Source organism: Panonychus citri, unplaced genomic scaffold, assembly GCF_014898815.1.
Source record: "Panonychus citri isolate SS breed McGregor unplaced genomic scaffold, ASM1489881v1 Contig00097, whole genome shotgun sequence".
In the NCBI taxonomy this organism is placed as follows: Eukaryota; Metazoa; Arthropoda; class Arachnida; order Trombidiformes; family Tetranychidae; genus Panonychus; species Panonychus citri.
In genome coordinates this window covers 266,072-284,654 of record NW_026515502.1, presented here as the reverse complement: position 1 = coordinate 284,654, position 18,583 = coordinate 266,072, and the positions used below count along the sequence as shown (strand labels likewise).

At 31.7% G+C, this 18,583-nt stretch overlaps 4 protein-coding genes across 5 annotated transcripts; 1 reads left to right on the top strand and 3 right to left on the bottom strand.

The window, feature by feature from the left end:
* Positions 1 to 194: 194 nt before the first annotated feature.
* Positions 195 to 2,417, bottom strand: LOC128388352 (26S proteasome regulatory subunit 4). Its single transcript, XM_053347739.1, has 4 exons — positions 2,251 to 2,417; positions 1,688 to 2,027; positions 922 to 1,492; positions 195 to 711 (listed from the first exon to the last, which is right to left on the bottom strand). Exons 1-4 carry the CDS (start codon positions 2,251 to 2,253, stop codon positions 270 to 272), a joined length of 1,356 nt encoding a protein of 451 aa, XP_053203714.1. The 5' UTR covers positions 2,254 to 2,417; the 3' UTR covers positions 195 to 269.
* A 310-nt stretch (positions 2,418 to 2,727) lies between these two features.
* On the top strand, positions 2,728 to 8,373 carry LOC128388351 (ATP-dependent RNA helicase DHX33-like). Its single transcript, XM_053347737.1, has 14 exons — positions 2,728 to 3,080; positions 3,195 to 3,637; positions 3,698 to 3,783; positions 3,854 to 3,939; positions 4,022 to 4,101; positions 4,290 to 4,486; positions 4,804 to 4,969; positions 6,473 to 6,544; positions 6,626 to 6,714; positions 6,807 to 6,873; positions 6,988 to 7,092; positions 7,400 to 7,600; positions 8,023 to 8,132; positions 8,307 to 8,373. Exons 1-14 carry the CDS (start codon positions 2,846 to 2,848, stop codon positions 8,347 to 8,349), a joined length of 1,980 nt encoding a protein of 659 aa, XP_053203712.1. The 5' UTR covers positions 2,728 to 2,845; the 3' UTR covers positions 8,350 to 8,373.
* LOC128388354 (sodium/potassium-transporting ATPase subunit beta-like) lies at positions 7,934 to 12,105 on the bottom strand. Its single transcript, XM_053347741.1, has 5 exons — positions 11,746 to 12,105; positions 11,476 to 11,616; positions 11,033 to 11,152; positions 10,754 to 10,941; positions 7,934 to 8,769 (listed from the first exon to the last, which is right to left on the bottom strand). The coding sequence occupies exons 1-5, from the start codon at positions 11,861 to 11,863 to the stop codon at positions 8,386 to 8,388; spliced, it is 951 nt and encodes a 316-aa protein (XP_053203716.1). The 5' UTR covers positions 11,864 to 12,105; the 3' UTR covers positions 7,934 to 8,385.
* A 323-nt stretch (positions 12,106 to 12,428) lies between these two features.
* On the bottom strand, positions 12,429 to 17,170 carry LOC128388350 (polycomb protein SCMH1-like). Of its 2 annotated transcripts, XM_053347735.1 has the most exons (7): positions 16,694 to 17,170; positions 16,250 to 16,281; positions 15,937 to 16,113; positions 14,304 to 15,692; positions 13,831 to 14,232; positions 12,869 to 13,749; positions 12,429 to 12,762 (listed from the first exon to the last, which is right to left on the bottom strand). In XM_053347735.1, the coding sequence occupies exons 4-7, from the start codon at positions 15,562 to 15,564 to the stop codon at positions 12,625 to 12,627; spliced, it is 2,682 nt and encodes an 893-aa protein (XP_053203710.1). In that variant the 5' UTR covers positions 15,565 to 15,692; positions 15,937 to 16,113; positions 16,250 to 16,281; positions 16,694 to 17,170; the 3' UTR covers positions 12,429 to 12,624. The 2 variants fall into 2 exon arrangements, with proteins under 2 accessions (XP_053203710.1, XP_053203711.1); XM_053347736.1 differs by lacking the exon at positions 16,250 to 16,281.
* Positions 17,171 to 18,583: the final 1,413 nt, after the last annotated feature.

Here is an 18,583-nt window from a genome sequence, read left to right as displayed (position 1 = left end):
TTACAATTAGAATTGAAACTCGAAATATGGATACATGGTTAACCTGATTCTTTCTTTTGATTAGAAGATTTTGTCAGTGAAAATTTAGAAAATCAACTTGTAGAGTTTAATCAAGAGAAGTGTTTGATTAAGATTCGTTTAGTTGATAGATATAAATTGTTTGTGCATAAATAAATTGGATTTAGTCGTTATAATTGTTAAAAAGAAAATCTTGTATATCCCTGGATTTATTTTCTTTCATATAGTAAATGGGAAAAAATATTTTTAGTCTAAAGATACAAAGATTCAGGTGATCCCTCTTTCTTTCTGTACAAAACGTTTTCTTTAGATTTTTTGAAATCTTCATTGGTCACTTTCATCCGTCTTTCACGGAGAGCCATTAGACCTGCTTCGGTACAGATCGCTTTGATATCTGCTCCACTAAGGTCATCCTTTGATAAAACAATTTCATCGAAGTTTACATCTTCCGCAAGGGTCATTCTTGAGGTATGAATGGTAAAAATTCGTCTCTTGGTTTTTTCATCGGGAAGAGGAAATTCAATCTTTCGATCAATTCTACCAGGTCGAATGAGAGCTGGATCAAGAGTTTCAATTCTATTAGTTGCCATAACAACTTTGACATCACCACGAGAATCAAAACCGTCCAATTGATTAAGTAATTCCAACATGGTTCTTTGAATTTCTCGTTCACCACCAGAATTTGAATCATAACTACAAGTATAATAGAAAAGAGAAACAGGGGAAAGAATAACATTAGTCAAAGTTGATAAACTCAAGATGAGCTAAGAGAATTTAAATGAAGTCTCATAATGGGTTATCGTATCTACATATTGTTTCAGGATGTGAACAGTAGTAATATTATGTCTAATCATCGACATTCATTAATTTTAATTGGTTAATCCAATATATCAAAAGACTTACCGTTTAGTACCAATGGCATCAATTTCATCGATGAAGACGATGGAAGGTGCATGTTCTTCAGCAACTCTAAATAATTCTCTAACTAATTTAGGTCCATCTCCAAGATATTTTTGGATCAATTCTGAGCCAACAACTCGCAAAAACGTGGCTGAAGTTTGATTAGCCACAGCTTTGGCTAATAATGTTTTTCCAGTACCAGGAGGACCATAAAGAATGACTCCTTTTGGTGGTTTGATGCCCATTTCCTCATAATATTCTGGATGGGTTAACGGAAGCTCAACAGACTCCTTAATTTCTTGTATTTGTTGATCTAAACCACCAATATCAGCATAAGTTTCTTGAGGAGCCTTTTCTAGTTTCATCACATTCACCATGGGATCTGTGTCATCACTAAGAACCCCAACAACGGCATGAACTTTATGATTTAACAGAACTGAGCAATTTGGTTCAAGTTGCTCTTTATCCACAAATGATAATATGGATACGTAATGCTCACTTCCCACAGAAGTTGAGACTATTGCATGATTATCATCGATAATCTCTTCAAGATTACCAACTGACATGGGAGTACCTGGTATAAAATAAAGAAAATAAGAAAAAGATCTTAGATTTTGTAAACAGATAAAAGTTTCATGTTAGAAGCAACAAGTTTCATAATAAATTTTATCCACATGATTTTTAAGTATGTGAACAGTAGTTAAATTTTTGTTGTTCTAATCATTTAAGGTAAATAGAATTTATAAAGTTAAAAGAAAATGTCACTTACCACGACAGTCATCAACTTTGTTTCTTTCATCGTTTTCATCTTCATTATCAATTTTAGTTTGAACTTTTGAGTTTTTGAGAAACTCTTCCTCCATTAGCAGCCAATCATGAATTCTTTCTAATTTGAGTAACTTAAGACGGCATCGAGTATGTGGGGTGACCATGGGTAATTTAGAAGCAGCATCAGGACCCTTTCCTTTCCTTCTGCCACGACCACGAGCGGGTGTGGGCAAAGGTCGGTTTCGTTCTTTTTTTGCCTTCTTCCCATCTTTACCCTCACCAGCATCACCTCCTTGACCAGACCCAGCACCCCTGTTGTTGAAAAAGGATTGGTTCTGACCCTAAAGAAAACAGAAAACAGAAAACACTTATATTAGAACTAAAACGATAACACATATCAACAAAATGAGAAAAAAAAACCACAGAAAAAAACAAAGAAACAAAAAATGGAAGACAAAACAAGATGATGGATCCAATGACTCAGCAAAAGTCTATTGGGTGACACAAGTGAGGATATGAAAGAGATCAAAGAATGAATTAAGCAAATACAAAAGCGAAACTTACCATCAGAGCAGAATAAAAACTGAGATTTGACTAAATCACGATCACTAAGTCACAATTATGTTAAACAATCAAACAAATTAAATAAACAATTAATTCTAAATAAGAACAATTAAGAAGTAAAAAATTAAATTCACAAGAAAAAAGGTTTGATGAAACAAACAAAAACCGAAAACGATGATAAGAGAAAAATAGAACCGAATTGAAGAACTGCTGCCATCTGAAGATCAATTTCTCAACTGAAATTCTTCTTCATTTCATTTAATCTCAAATTTCTATTAACTAGTTAATCTCATTCAAGATTCTCATCAACAATTGAACCTCATTCAATTCAAAATCCAAACAGAATCTCAAAAGCTCAATCAATTAAACTCGAAATCAATTAATTCTTTCAATTAATTTTCTCTTCAACTTTTTTCCTTAGTTTTATTTTCCCTCACTAGATGTCACTTGTATAGAATGAATTCTAACCACATGGTTTTAACCGGTAACTTTAATTTTCTAACCTTTTAACAAGAAATAATTTTGATTTTGTTTAGTAAATTTAATTCCATTTGATTTGATTTTGATTCAATTGACAATCTAGTGTTTATAAGTCATGAATTCTAATCATATTGGAATGAAGCCCCATGTGAATCATGGTTCAATGGAATCGCTGTCATCTTCATCTGGTAATTTCTCATCTGGATTAACTATTCATCAATATCGATCAAAATTGATGAATATTATTGAAAATGAACCAATTTTTGTTTTAATTGGTGCCACTGGTTCAGGTAAAACAACCCAAATACCCCAATGGTGCCTACAATCTAAACATTCCACTGGTGATCCAGGTGAGTCGTTGGTAATAAATGTCTCATGTTACCCATTGTCTAATCTGTTGCTTCATAGAATTTATAATTGTGCTAATCTGTTAATTTTCCACATGTTCTAATCCAATTTACTAGAAGGATCACTTTCTCAAAAATGTCGAACCATTGGAATCACTCAACCAAGAAGAGTTGCCGCTGTCTCGATTGCGACCAGAGTTGCCAACGAAATGAAAACCCCTTTAGGCCAATTGGTCGGTTATTCTGTACGATTTGATGAGGTTATTTCACCATCAACGAGGATTAAGTTCATGACGGATGGAATGTTATTAAGAGAATCTCTTTATGATCCCATGTTGAGAAAATATTCATTCTTAATTTTAGACGAAGCCCATGAAAGGTCAATTCAAACAGATATTTTATTTGCCATCGTTAAAAAGGCTTATCAATCAAGGAAAAAAAATGGACTTTCATCCCTACGAGTAATCATCATGTCGGCCACAATGAATGTTGACAAATTTTCACAATATTTTGACCAATGTCCTGTTTATAAAATCGCTGGAAGACATCATCCAATTGAGGTGAGAATTAAAATTAATCTAATTGTAACATCAACTTACTAATAATTCATTTTAATTCAGATTTTACACTCGGAAAAAGATCTAACTGATACAATCCATTCCACTTTGGTGACCGTATTTCAAATCCATCGGACTCAACCGCCTGGGTAGATAAGCTCATATTTTGATCCAATTGTTAACAATTAAATGTAAATCATTTCTTTAATTTTCTTTCAGGGATATTCTGGTTTTCTGTACTGGTCAAGAAGAGATTGAAAATATGGTCGCAATTACAAGAGATACATGTTTCCAATTACCTCCAGGTAACTAAGGCAATTAAAACTATCAATTTACTTCAACGAAATGTCAATTGTCACTAATTAAATTGTCAATTCTTTCCCACAGAACAAAGAAATCTAGTTCCTCTTCCACTATATGCTGCATTACCTTTCAACGTTCAATTCAAAATCTTCAAAACATTCACGGTAAGATTAATTTCCAGTTGGAATTGTTCATTGTTCAATTGACTTTCCTCTTCTATTCAATATTATCATATTGGATATGGAAAGTCAATCAGAACAATTGACAATATTTAGAACTGAAAGATAATTTTCTCAAATCTAACTGTTTAATTTGCTTCTCAATTTTTGTTACATTTACTTTTGATCTTCAGGGTAAACGAAAAGTAATTTTCGCCACAAACATAGCAGAAACATCAATCACTATATCAGGGATAAAGTATGTCGTTGATTGTGGTAAATTTAAATGTCGAAGATACAAACCATCATCGGGCATGGATACACTTAAAATCGAGACAATATCACAAGCACAAGCGTGGCAAAGGGCTGGAAGAGCTGGAAGAGAATCAAGGTTTGGCTTCGCTTTGGCAATAACAATTTTCCTCTTTCCTTTCCTTTCTTTTTCCATCTTCAATCATTCTCAGTCTTTCAACTCTTTCATCTCTTCTCTATCCATCTCCTCCTATCCCATTCTACCCTAACTCATCATCATCCTCATCATCTGTTCATCCTCATCAGCATCTTCTTTTCTTCATCAGCATCTCCTCCTCCTCCTCCTCTTGGTTCTTCATTCCTATCCTATTACACTTTTACTTTTTACATTCAAACTCCTAATGGGCAATCTGATAATGATGTTTTCTCTGCTTCTTTCATCTTTTATCTTCCCAGTGGAACTTGTTATAGACTTTATACTCGAGAATCGTATGAAAACATGCCCAAGGAAATGGTCCCTGAAATGCTTCGTTGTAATCTTGCCTCCGTTTTATTACACTTGGCTGCAATAGGAATTAAAGATTTTACTAAATTTGACTTTATGGATAAACCAACAGTCGAGGTGATTATTTACTTGATTCTCATCAAATTGGATCAACTTTTCATTGCATTCAATCATCGAGAGACAGAGCATCAAATTCATTTTTGATTATCTTTTCTTTTGTAAAGAGTCAAGGTGACTCTTTACAGCAATTTACGATATGCTCATCTTTCCATGGTCATCATGATGATGATTCTTATATTCATCACGATTATACAAAAAATATTTTCTATTAATATTAATGATAATGCAGCAAAACAGTAACATAATCGACCATTAACTAGCCTTACAATTTAAACATCATCTTAAAACAATTAACTCTCATCAATTTAACCAATGATTACCAGGCAATTACATCAGATAAGCAACTTCTCATCTTTCGGAATTTATTCTCTGCTTTTTTTATTATGAACAATTAAATGTATGATCATTTTTAATTGTTCATTCTCGTTTAGAAATGATTGATTCAATAGAAATGCAAAGTCTAGCAAAAAAACACTACAAATTAAATCTTCATCATTATCAATTTGGTTTGTGTTTTTTTATGACCCAATTGATTTATTAAGGCTAATCAATTGTTGTTAATCATCATTATCAGCTCATTTCCTGTACTAAGATTGAACAGTTTAGATTTGATTAACTTGTCTAGCGTCACAAATTCAAGTCCAAATCAATGTCAATCTATTTTTGAATACAAGAACATTTTCCTCTCACATTTACCTTCATCTGAATCTCACCTCACCTTTGATACTTTTTCATTTCTATGGAAATTCATGAAGATTTACTTTCTCTCTCTCTCTCTCTCTCTCTCTCTCTCTCTCTCTCTCTCTCTCTCTCTCTTGATATTTATTATTCCATGTCCTTGAGTAGGTTGAGTTTCATGATGAATGAATAAAAGGGGAACCGCTTTCATTTTCACTCAGTTTCAGTTTTTTTTCCTCACACTGAACAATTGATGATTTGATCAATTAACTTTTCAATTATTACAGTTTCCATTTAATCAACCAAATCAGGCCATTCCCATGGTATTATTTTCCAATTTAGTTACATTGCATTTTTATTAATTCCAATTATTATTACACTATTTAAATTGATCCAATTTTGTTCTTCTTCATCGATTTAACTAATTCATGTCCGATTATTAATATTGATTGTTTAAGATTTTTCTTTCTTTCTTTCTTTCTTTCACTACCTTAACAATTGCAATCGTTTTCTTCACGAATTCCTTTTCTATTAATAATAATCACTAATCAATAGATATCTTATTGTATCTGATTATTTAGATGATGTTCTCTAAATATTTGATTACCTTAATTCTGTCTAATGTTCAGACTCATTCATTGATTCATCTTGAAGAGACCTTGATAAAGGTCATTATTATGTCGAAATTTTTTTTCTTCATCATTTTACTATCATCTTGATAGAAACAATTTTCTCTGTCTATCTCTGTCTATTTTTAAACCCAATTCTATTTTCAAAGTAATTAATTAATTCTTAATTTTCAATTGACCTTTACTTTTCCAGAATATAAACAAATCAACTGAACTACTGATCAGTTTAGGTTCAATCACCAAAGATGAAAATAATCTGTATCAGGTAATCTAATTTCCGCATGATGAATAACATTTAAACTAATTAATTATTTTAACTCTTTATCACTTAATTACTCAAAATAAGATAACTAATTTAGGAAGGCAAATGGTCAACTTTCCCTTGGATCCTCGATTAGCCAAAATACTAATTGCATCATCTGAACTTGGATGTAGGTCAGTAACAATCAATAGAGAATGGAACAATCAATCAATACCTCGATGAGTTAATTGTCACTAATTAATATTAATTATATTTATTTATACAGTGATGAGATTCTCAGTGTAATATCAATTCTATCAGTTGAAAATGTATTCCATATACCATCACATAAGGTATGAGTTGACAATTTTTATAACCATTTAATTTATAATCTAAACATCTAATGATTTATTTTTCTTTTTGTTTTAATGATTTAACAATTAACTAAATGTGATTGTAATCAACAGAAAGATGAAGCTGCTGAAGTTCATAAAAAATTCCGGACAAATGAAGGCGATCACATCATGCTATTGAAATTATATCGAGCTTATAAATCAGCGAAGGGCAGTAAGGTTGGTTAATTGTCATTCTTTTCTGTTGTTATCTCTATTACACTTTAATTGACAATTAGATAATTACAATTAGAGTGTGTGTGTGTAAATTGTTACAAAGAGGAAACAGGAAAGCGAAATAAAGTTCCAACGATTGAATTTAAAAGAGAAAGAGAGAGAGAAAAAGATGATCAAACATTAAGATTAAACCGTAAACATGGATAACTATTAATTCAGCAAAATCTTTTTTCTCTCTATTGACAATTCGTCTTATTATCAACCAATTTATTTCTTAATTGTTATCACTTATATTCTCTCTCTCTCTCAGGATTGGTGTAAAGAGAATTACATTGATTTTCGTAATATGAGAATGGTCGCTAATATAAGACAACAAATGGCTTCTCTTTATGAGCGATCCAATTTCACCAAGAATTCATGTGGATCCAACACCGAATTGGTTCGTAAATGTCTTACCCTTGGTCTTTATCATAATGTCGCTTTAATTGGGAAAGACGGTGATTACCGATCGGTAAGTTAATTGTTCCATATTCTCTTCTTGAACCGTAAAATTAATTAGTTTATGATGTTTCGGTTTAATTTTATGAGAAGCTCTTCTATTTAATTAGAATAATCATAATAATCAATTTGGAGATTTGGATTAAAAGGTTTTGGAAAAAAGGGATTTTAAGATTTACGATGAGTTTAGATTACAAGCGAAACAAAAAAAAACATTTGATTGAGATTTAATTAAGATGATGAAAGAGAGAAAGAGAGGCTTATGATTTGGATAATTAGTTAATTGTTAGAAGGTGATTTTTGGAACAAAGCGATAGATTGGAAAAGAGAATTTTTGAGAAAATGATTTTTCTTCTTTCATGTGAATTGTTTTATATTAATCGATTTTTATGTAACTTTGTTAATTTTTGTTTGATTACTGAATTAATTTTACAGAAAATGTCGGAAGAAAAGGTTTATATTCATCCATCATCTTGTCTGTTTAACTTAAAACCGGAATACGTGATTTATTCTGAATTGGTGCAAACCAGTAAATGTTACATGAGGTAAGTTTCTCTTCTTCTCAGATTAATATTAGCAGTATGTATTTGCATACATGTTGATGATTTGTTTTCTTTTCTCGATGAAAATATTGTTGCTGATGTTAACTGTTGTTGTTTTTTTTTCTTGCTGATGGTGTTTTTCATCTTCGTGTTTTATACTTTTCGTTTTCTCAACAGGAATATCTCTGTAATCGACTACAATTGGTTGAAATTGTTATAATATATATAATTATTGTTTTTAAAACTAACGAATGTGTTATTCTATGGACAGTTCAAAGTGAACACTGCCTTCTCTCTCTAAAAGATTGTGCTTGATATTTTTGGCCCACGCCTTACATTCCACATTGATGACCAAACCATGACTAGGATTAGTAAATTGGGCGAACACAAATGGTGATTTATAGTTGTCCTGGTTTCGGAAGGGGAAATAGTAATCCCTTATTCCTGGTTCAGGGTAAAACTTGATAGGGCCAACGTTTTCCTTGTCAATTGGATTTTGTCCCTGGCATGTGATGTAAATGTAACGACGAGCTCCTTTAGATTGATCATAAGTATTTCTCATGGCAGTCCTCAGTTCTTGAGGCAAACTTGGGTTATCATAATCAGTTGGATCATAAGTTTGCGGTTTCCAATCAAATATCTAATGAATTAAAAGAGAGAAAGAAAAGTGTAAGAAAAAATTAATCAGTTAAGACACCGGAAGAAGATATTACAACAATAACGACAATAATAATAATCATCATCATAATAAGAAAGCTGATAATAAACCATAGATAACATGAAGTTGATGTTTATCAAGGATGAAGTTGCTATTTCCTTCAATTTTATTTCATTTGAGAGCAGTTACAACAAGGGAGATAGGAGAGAGACATCAAGTATGGTGTAATTGTGAGGTACAAATAAAACACATACCATACAATCAATTTGATGATGGCGAGAATAAAACAAACTTTCTTTTTCTATAAATTAAATGATTATTTTTCCTAAAGAAATGTAACCGATTTAACAGTGTATAAAGCATCACTATCACCACAATTCATACTACTGAGCAAGTCCAAATAAACATTATCAACTCTTTCTTGTGTAATATACATAATATGTTAACATTTTAATAATAGTTTAATATTTATGCCAACTTGTTAGTAGACTCGAGTGAATGAGAAAAAAACATTATCGATAGAATGGAGAAGTCATGCCTCTCATGATAATAAAAGGAATAAGATTTTAAGTAAAATTGAAGAAAAACCAGAAAATGATAGAATTTGATTAAGACTACAGGCAAAAGTACCTTAAAGTCTGATGAAGATAAGTTGATTGATGGCGAAATAGCATAAAAAGAAAGAAAAAAAAGATCCTGAATACGAAAAAACAAGTTGGGTAATAAGACAAAAAAATTGAAACAGAGAAGAAAAGTAAGTAAATTGAGAGAAAAAATCGATTATTGAATTAAACGATCGGTTCATTTCTCCAGCCAAAGCTGACCTTGAATTCAATTCTATGAATAGCATGGTTACTACTACTTGTAAGAATACTATGAGTATTCCAATGATTTTGTGAATAACTAACGATTACTTTTGGTAAATGATGAAGGATATTTGGAATGGAAACAATATTTAGGTCAATTAATCATTATTACCGTTGTAAGACCATAGGTTACACATGAGAAAGATCAGTTAGTGTTTTCTGTTGTTGCTTATTCTCGAAATATAATTAATTCATTTTTGATACATTGTATTGATAAGGTAAATTGGATAGAGAAGGTAAATTTAGCTTGAAAACAGGATGAAGTAATAGCAATGATTGAAATAGGAAGTTGTAGAATAAGAGAAAATGATGATTGAGAGAATCAACAGAGAAAGAAAAATGATAGATTTTAATTGGCATTATCATCATTAATCATCACCTTCAATCGAGTTGATGTTCTAAATTAATTGTTTACTAATAAGCCTGAGAGAGAGAGAGAAACGATGATCATATTTTTTTCTAACACTCTTTAATACATGAAAATGGTAATAATTATGGTAATTTTAAGGGAAAAAGAGGCGAAATTAATATTCAAATAAAAAAATGATATGTTAAAGTTCAGGGTTTTCAGAGTTAAATTTCTTCAATAGTTTAATCAATTAAAAATAAACCAAACCATTGATCACTAGATAGAGTTAGTAAGCATTTTGTAAACTCGATCTCATTGTGGGAAAAGCAGATAAATCAATTATTTAACAATAGTATGAAGAAAATGTAAGCATGACTGATTAATTGTACTCCATTGCAACCATGTCTCAAGAATATATTATGCAATGAACAGAACCTTAATCGCTTTTCAATCGCATAGTTAGCGTTTTTTCATTCATTCATGATTTAGAGTAAATTTAATGATAAAGTAAATGATTGTTTGAAGAGTCTAATCAAATTGTATAAATAACTAAAATGATTGTATTCAGGAGTTGGAAAAATAACGGTAACAGAAAAAAATAGAATGCTCTTTGAATGCTTAAAATGAGAATTTAGAACTGAAAGTCTGTAGTAGCTTAGTTGAGACTCTTTTTTTTTAATAATCATAACGAAAATGATGAAAGTTAGAAATGTGAGACGAGAGGATAGAGCAAATTAATTGTAAAACTTACCCTATTTAATTTGATGAGCACACAAGGTTTTCCTTCGGCGTAGCCGAATGAGTTTTCTTTAGTACACTCTGAGCCAAGCTTTCGAACATCGAAAAAGCAGAATTGGTTATCTGCAGATATTTGGCTAGTTTCGCAATCAATTGGATGAGCAGCTCCACCACTTCCAGTTTTATTGGAGTTAGAGTATTCTGATGGAGAGAAAAAAGAATAGAAAAAAGATTAAAGTAAAAATACAATTAGAGTTTTATCATAAAGTGATGGTTTATGAACACAACTAACCATTGGTGAATGTTGTTAAATCTTGAACCCAATGCTGGAAAGTTTTCTGGTTGTTCCTTCGGAATCTGATCAAAGTACTTTCAAGCCTCTCTCGAGGTGGTCGAGGTCTGTATCCAAGACCTAAAATGATAAAATAGCAATTGAAATGGAATCAAATAGAAAGAGAAGAATGTTAAAAGAGACAGAATAAAAAAAAGGAGCAAAAATAAGAAAGAGAGAGAGGTTAAAACACCAGAATATTGATTAGTTGCCTCCTCTCAGTAAGAAGAGACATCATTGAGAGTCCGTAATGGGCTCTTGCAACTAAACTCAAAGTAAAAACCATAAAAGAAAAGAAGGCAAATAATAATCGAATTTTCTATCAAGTCTCTTGACATAATAAATATTAAAAACATTTTTTCGAAAGTTGATTAAACATAAATAATTAGAAATAATCATCTTACCGGGATTGGTTCCAATTCGACTATCTGCTAATTTCCATTTAGGTTGTTTATCATCGATTGTGCTTCTGAAAATCAATAACATAATAGCCCAGAAAGCAGCCAAGCAAATATAGAAAATGACATAGAAAACAAAAATTTTTCCTACAAGAAGAAAGACGAAAAAGAAACATGAATGATGTGAAAAATGTAATAAATAAAGAAAAAGTACTAATTCAAGTTAAATTTAAATTGGAGAAAAATATGCAAGACAATTAAAAGTTAAACTCTTACCCCAAGATGAAGCTGTGCGACCACAAAACTCCTTCTTCCAGGGATTCCAAATGAAGGTAGCGAAACCACCTTTCATCTCATCTTGTTTGGAATCAATTTTCTCCTTGGTGTCATTCATTTTCACCAATTAACTAAAATTTAATTGTTTGTTTGAAGAGAAAAACAAAACTAACTGAGAGAACAAATTAATCAGAGAGAGAAAAAAAAGAGTAGAGATGAAAAAGAAAAACACAAAAATTCATAAAATGAACACACAGGCGAATGAGAGAGAGAAAGAGAGAGACAGAGAGGAGAAATTAAGTAAGACAAGACTGACAAGAGAAAGAGATGATAATAAAAAAGGGAGGAAAGTACAAGAAGAAGATGAAGATAAGTGAGTGAAGAGAGAAAGAGAGATTTTGGTTGAACAAGAAGAGAATAAAAAAGAAAGAGACAACCGAAGAAAAGAAAGAGCTTTTACTAGCGACATCTATCGGCCTCACCACCTGTTCTCTTACATGTTAAGAGGAGCGAAGGTTATGTAGAGGTCAACATATCAGAGAAGTTTTTGGTTCACTTCGCTTTAGCCCGTTAGATGGAGATAGTTGATTGTGTACATTTTCTTCTTTTATTTTTGTTCAATTTTGACGAAATTTTTTCATCATGTTAACCGTTTCGTTAATTAGGGAGAAACATTATTAAAATAGTTATTAACATTGTGAACAATAATTAAACCACTTTGTCATCATCAATTATTATTAAATTTAAATTCAAGTAGATTAAAGCTGTTTACAGATAAATTATACAAATTTGTTTTTTTTTGTTACTCTTTGTGTTGTTGATTTTGTTTTTTTTTGTTTTTGTGTTTGTATTGTGTTGATTTAGGTTTTTGCTTGACAATTAAAAATTTCCCACTTTTTTGTTGCCTTTGAGGCGATCAATTATATTACATATTTTCAATGCTGGTCCCAATTTGAGAGACATATATTTCATAATCATATCACTATTAAGCAGGAGAAATGCTTTTCCATCAATTTCCTAGTTTTTCAGAGAAAGAGAGAGAGAGAGAAAAGAAAAAAAGTTTTATTAAAATTGTGAAAATGTCAAAATTCAAATGTGATTCTATCAGAATGTTATTACTCACGTGTTTTCTGAAATTTTCAGCATGTACAATTAAAGATGGATCATGGGAGAGAAGGTGTTTTATCACATCTTCAATACTCCAATCCGATGGATTGGCTGAAATCACAGTCTTAACCATTTTCCCCCCATTTGCCATGGTTGAAGTAATAGGAGTTGTTGATGAAGTTCCAGACATTTTCATACTCTTATTTACTTGACCATTTGTATCAATATTTGATTCAGAGTTTGCTGATTGACTAACTGAACTGGTCAGGCTTCTTTTAACTCCTTTCTTTAAATTATTATTGGTGGAATCATTAGAATCCTTAGTAACAACGGATGATGTTGGAGTTTGAGTTAAAGGTTTTGTCGAGTTATTCTTTTCTTCGGTAAATTGAACAGTGTATCCAGTGTTTTCAATTGTAGGAATGGAAGGAGCTCGATTGGCTTGGATAGGAGTCGATGAATTACCCGAACCATGTTGAGAAGTAATTGGAGTAGTAGTTCGATTACTGGTTGTTACATTGTTAGATTTTTGGTCAACAGTTTTACACTTATTACAAGTCCCATCATTTGGTTGAGAGGTGATTAGATTAGGACATCCTTCGATATCTTCGATAAAGTTACCCATTGTGCTCCAAAATAAATGGAGTCTATTAACATGGGCTATGGTATATTTTTTCATAGTTCCAAGTATATTAGCTGTAACTGTGGTATAACCATGACCAAGTCTCATTGAACTGATTAATCTTGGTGGATTAAGACTACAATCCAACATGGCTTGTAACACATCTCTTAATGTACGATTGAAAGTATCTGGACCATATGAATTTGGTGCTTTATCTAATTTCTTTTTATCAATGTAGGGACCAGCTTTACATGACTTGTTAAGGTAAACAGTAACTAGAGGAAACAATTTGAAGAAAAAAAAGTTACTCATCAATCAAAAAAGATGGAAAAATATTAATGGTAAAGTATAATTACTTGTAGCTGCTTTAGATATGGAACTAGGAGTTGCTTCCTCATTTACTGTTCGCTTTTCACTTTTATTTGAATTATTTCCATTGGAAATGTTACCCTGAGTTTGTTTTAATCCATCTTTAGGATTAATATTATTGACCAGTACTTGTGAACGATTTTCTTGGGATGAGTGAACGGAAGGTTTTGCCGACAATTGAATCTTTGATGTCATTTTAGGTGTTTCACCGGCCATGGTCGTAGTTGTCGTTGCTCCACAACTTGATTGGTTTATCTTACTTTTAACTTTCGAAGATGTCGGTGTACCATTAGTAATGGTCGCTGTTTTCGGTAAACATGTAATGGAAAGTGGAACACTACCAGGCGTAGTTATATCAACTAGTTTGTCTCTGACAGGAGTGAAAGGAGCTACAAGAAAAAGATATTATTAGAATTCGAGAACTAATGTTAATGAATAATTACTTTAATATAAAACATACTTTTGTCTCCGGGTGGTTGAAGAGGATGACCACTTTTTTGACACCAACCGACTGGGAAAATGTCTCTTGAATCGTATTTACACCAGTAGTCAAATGCACCTTTCCATCCGTCGAAAGTTATAAATATCTGATCTTCGTTAACGCTGCCCACTGAGGCTGGACAAATGAGTCGAGGATTTTTCCTATCAACGGCTTCTAATTTCATTCCAGTTTTGAAATAGTTATTCGCCGGTGTCGGTGGTTCTTTAATGAAGATATTTTTTGGAGCAATGTCTGCATCTTTAAGAGTATTAAGAACAAACATTGGCCAATGTGAAGGATTCTTTCTGAATCCTAAAGGTGGTTGTAACATGTCACCATTTTCCTGACAATGTCCAACTGGTTTAATAGAAGGCGAATCGATCATTTCCCAGAAATCATTTGTATTATCACTACCATCTAATCTTAATTGGACTCTAGGACCCATTGTACCAACAACGGTTGCGATACAGGTAGAAGTTGGATTACGAGGATCCTGTGCTTCGAGTTTCATTTTCAATTTAAATTCATTTGTGGGAGGATTTGGATGTTGTTTAAAGGCAGATGATGGGGCAGGTTCACCACCAGTTTCCTTGAGATATGAGTCCCAATCAAAGTAACCGTAAATCTCATAATGATGACGAGGGCCATGATTTTTTTTGACTCTTTTCTTATCCTGTGAACCAGCTGAATTGGACAAGGAGGCTGAACCATTTGTTGATGATGACATTGTTGTAGTTATTGTAGTTGTGGTTGAAGATGATGATGGAGGTGTTGAGAATATCGTAGAGGATGGAAATGAGGACGAGGCGGTTGATGTTGCTGCTGTAGTAACTATCGAAGTTGCAACATTTGTAGTTGTAACTGATACCACAGAAGTTGCTGTTGTTGATGTTGACATACCTGCTGGTGAAGGCATGGATACAATTGGATTTGATGCATTGAGATGATGATTTGTTGATGAAGATACTGAAGTTAAAGTGGTTGTTGTTGTTGTTGTTGCCGGTTTCGATGATGATGTCGATGTCAGTGTCAGAGTTGGTGTAATTGTCGGTGTCGATATCGATAATGTTACTTGTGTTGAAGATGCTGTTGAAGCTGGAGTTGAAGTGGTCGCTTGTTGCTCTGGGGGACTGGATGTTACATTAACTGCATCCGATTTAGGTTTATCGTCATTTTCTCCATCATTGACAATCTTGTTGGTTTTACCATCATCACACATTGGATCAGTTCGAACAACCATATTACAATAGATCAAAATTATCTAGATTCCAAAACAATAATTGACTTTGAACTGTATTGACGGTATAATCGAAAGGCACTATCATTACAGTAAAAACGATGTTAGACCAAAATGGATTCAGATTCCCACTAAAAATAAAATAAACAGATAAAAAGGAAAAGATTAACATTAGACAAAAACAGAAAGCAGACGACAAATGATTGATTAATAAACCATCATCATTATTGGAAAAGAAAAGAATATCAGAAGAGGCAAGAGAGAGAAAAGAAGTAAAAAGATGATGACGCTGATGATGATGATAACCTTTTTTTCTAATGTAAAAAAAGAAACACAAATAGGTAACCACCCATATCATCTCAATTAGTAACTTACCTTCAAATTAATCAGCAATGAGTCAAAAAGCGATTAAAAAAATATCCGACAGTTAAGATGAACCCAGAAGAGTAGAGGATAAAATAAGCGTAAAAAAATGTCACTGTGTCTGTGTTTCCCTCTATCTCAGTATCTCTTTTCTAGTCCTGGGCCTTGTGTTGGTTACAAAAATAACAACTAAAAGAAAGAGATAATAAAACAAAAAGATGAAAATAGAGAAAAAGAGAAAGATTAACACAAAGAGAATGAGAATGAGTCAACAAGTTAATTAGAATCAATTAATTTTATAGAAAAAAAAGAAAATGATAATTACCTGTGAATATAATTAAAAGAAACTAAGATAATCTATTAAAAAATACAGAAAAAGTTGATGTGAGATTTTATAAAACAGAAAATGCAAATGAAAGGGTTTACTTTTCTTCCACTAGATGGCAGTTTGAGTATAGAAAATCTATTAATCTGATTTGATTTTCTAATCAAGAATTAATTGTTTCCAACTAATTGTCACTTTGAATGATCACTTTTTTCACGATAATTAGAAGGTGATTAACCTTGTCAACATGATAAGATTGAACAAATGAAATTCTATGAATCTCTAAAATGGTAATCAAATTTGTAATGGAAACGATTACCAAATGAACAAGTTAATTTTCTCAGGTGTAAACCCAATGAAAAGATCAATGGATTATTTTTTTTTCTTGTTGGAATACGATGTTAATTGTTGGAGATAATTAGTCTAATTTAGACTTTTTCTTACCAGTATATGAAGAAGATGCGTCTTAACCATGTGATACTTTCTTCCAAAGGAATGTGACTCGATTAATTTTCATTCCTTGTAGTAAGTTGATTCTCATCTGTTCAACATCTTTCATATTATGACGGATTCAACGATTAAAGTTAAGAAGAGAAAGAAGGACAGAGAGAGAGAAAACAATCAACTGACAGTTGATAAAATTGGATGTAACTTATGAAAAAAGAGAATCAAAGTAATGAAAGAGAGAAAGAAAAAATAGACACATCACATCATAAAAATTGGAAAGAAAGAGAAGCTTAAACATGCAAAGAGAGAGAAAATGGAACAATAAAAAGAGATAAAGAGACGACAGGTAGAAGAAAAGAAAGAGAACAGAGAAAGAGAGAGAGAATATGAGAGTCTGATAGAAACAAGAATAGAAAATTGCCTCAGATGGAAGAGAGAAAGAGATTGAAATTCTACATGAAAACCATGATGGAGAAAAGAAAGAGATGAAAAGAGTTGATAACAAGAGAAAGAGAGAGAGAGAGAGAGAGAGAGAGAGAATATGAAAGAAAAGAAAGAGAAGAAGAGGAGGATAAAGAAAGAGAAAGAGAGAGAAATGTAAAGATGAAAATTCTAACTGAAACTGAGAAGGGCAGATAAAAGTCAACCAATCAGAGACTTGGAATTCTAGAGATTAGTTGGTATTAAATTCGATAGATGGCGCCAGCCTGCGAATACAAAAGGACGATTAGTTGATTGTTACAATTTCTTTGCAACAATTAGTCTCCGTTAACATTTAATTTTTGTACACTTTTATTATGTAAAATCTATCGTGATTATCTAACATTAATTGTTTTCTATCTTGTGCCAGAATTTATTTTTAAATTGGACGAATTATATTTCTCTCAATTATTAATGAAAAAAAGTTTTCTTTTCAGTTAATTATAATTTAATTTTCGTTGATAATTTTATAATTAAATGCAATTTAAACCGTTTTTTTGTTTCTTTTTCACTCTGTTAATTAATGAAGTGAAAGAAATCTGATATTCATCATTTATCAAGTTAATTGGTTGAGTGTGATAATTAAAATGTAACATTAAATTTAGAAACATTTTATTTTTCAGTTAAATTGTTAAGAGTAAATAATTAATAGTATTTTACAATTGATTTTATATCTAAAGTAGATTAGTTAATTGTAGGATTTAACTTGGTAAAAAAATTGAAGTAAATGATCCCAATTTATTTTCAGATGTAACAAGTTAATCAATCAGCTTTTTGATTAGTTTCAACGAGTTGATTCAGTTTAAATTGTGTACCATCAATAGACCATGAAAGCTTTGGTATATTAGCAGATAATTAAAGGTTTGATTTTCCATGGTAATTAAAATTGGTTTACAATTGGATTTAATTGCTTTTTACAAAATGAACGACAATCAAATGGATGAGGAAAAAGTTGAACGAAAACAAGATTATAATTGTTGCCGATTCTCTTGAATCGCTTTCTGGCCAACAATCAAAAATCTAAAAATTAACACTAGTTAATCGGATTAAACAGAGAAAAATTCTGAATCAGATGATTGAAAGAATCACATGAATAGAAATGGATTGAAAGGTGAACGACCAATTGAATAACAGAATGATGACCAAAGGAATGACCAGAAACACCAAAAGTAAACAAAAATCGTTGGAAAATGTAAACACAAAGGTAAAGGTGATAAATAATAATCAACAAGAAGATGATGATGATGATGATGAGAGAGAGAGAGAGAAAGAGAGAGGATGATGTGAAGAAATTGAAAAGCAATTATTCAAATGGTAACAATATAAAAGTGGATCCGTTTGGTTGATTAAAATGATCGATAAAGTGAAAGAGGAACCGAACCAGTTATCGCCATGAAGGGAAGGCCA

Excerpts from the sequence above, each read along its gene's own strand:
- LOC128388354 (XM_053347741.1), bottom strand. The coding sequence starts at position 11,863 with ATGAATGACACCAAGGAGAAAATTGATTCCAAACAAGATGAGATGAAA. Across the intron at positions 11,617-11,745 it reads TCGCACAGCTTCATCTTGGG|GAAAAATTTTTGTTTTCTAT; the intron begins GTAAGAGTTTAA and ends TTCTTCTTGTAG. Across the intron at positions 8,770-10,753 it reads TGCTCATCAAATTAAATAGG|ATATTTGATTGGAAACCGCA; the intron begins GTAAGTTTTACA and ends TTAATTCATTAG.
- LOC128388350 (XM_053347735.1), bottom strand. The coding sequence starts at position 15,564 with ATGGTTGTTCGAACTGATCCAATGTGTGATGATGGTAAAACCAACAAG. Across the intron at positions 14,233-14,303 it reads TCAACCACCCGGAGACAAAA|CTCCTTTCACTCCTGTCAGA; the intron begins GTATGTTTTATA and ends TTTTTCTTGTAG. Across the intron at positions 13,750-13,830 it reads CATATCTAAAGCAGCTACAA|TTACTGTTTACCTTAACAAG; the intron begins GTAATTATACTT and ends TGTTTCCTCTAG.
- LOC128388351 (XM_053347737.1), top strand. The coding sequence starts at position 2,846 with ATGAATTCTAATCATATTGGAATGAAGCCCCATGTGAATCATGGTTCA. Across the intron at positions 6,545-6,625 it reads ATGAAAATAATCTGTATCAG|ATAACTAATTTAGGAAGGCA; the intron begins GTAATCTAATTT and ends ACTCAAAATAAG. Across the intron at positions 6,874-6,987 it reads TCCATATACCATCACATAAG|AAAGATGAAGCTGCTGAAGT; the intron begins GTATGAGTTGAC and ends TGTAATCAACAG.
- LOC128388352 (XM_053347739.1), bottom strand. Across the intron at positions 1,493-1,687 it reads CAAAGTTGATGACTGTCGTG|GTACTCCCATGTCAGTTGGT; the intron begins GTAAGTGACATT and ends ATTTTATACCAG. Across the intron at positions 712-921 it reads GATGCCATTGGTACTAAACG|TTATGATTCAAATTCTGGTG; the intron begins GTAAGTCTTTTG and ends TTATACTTGTAG.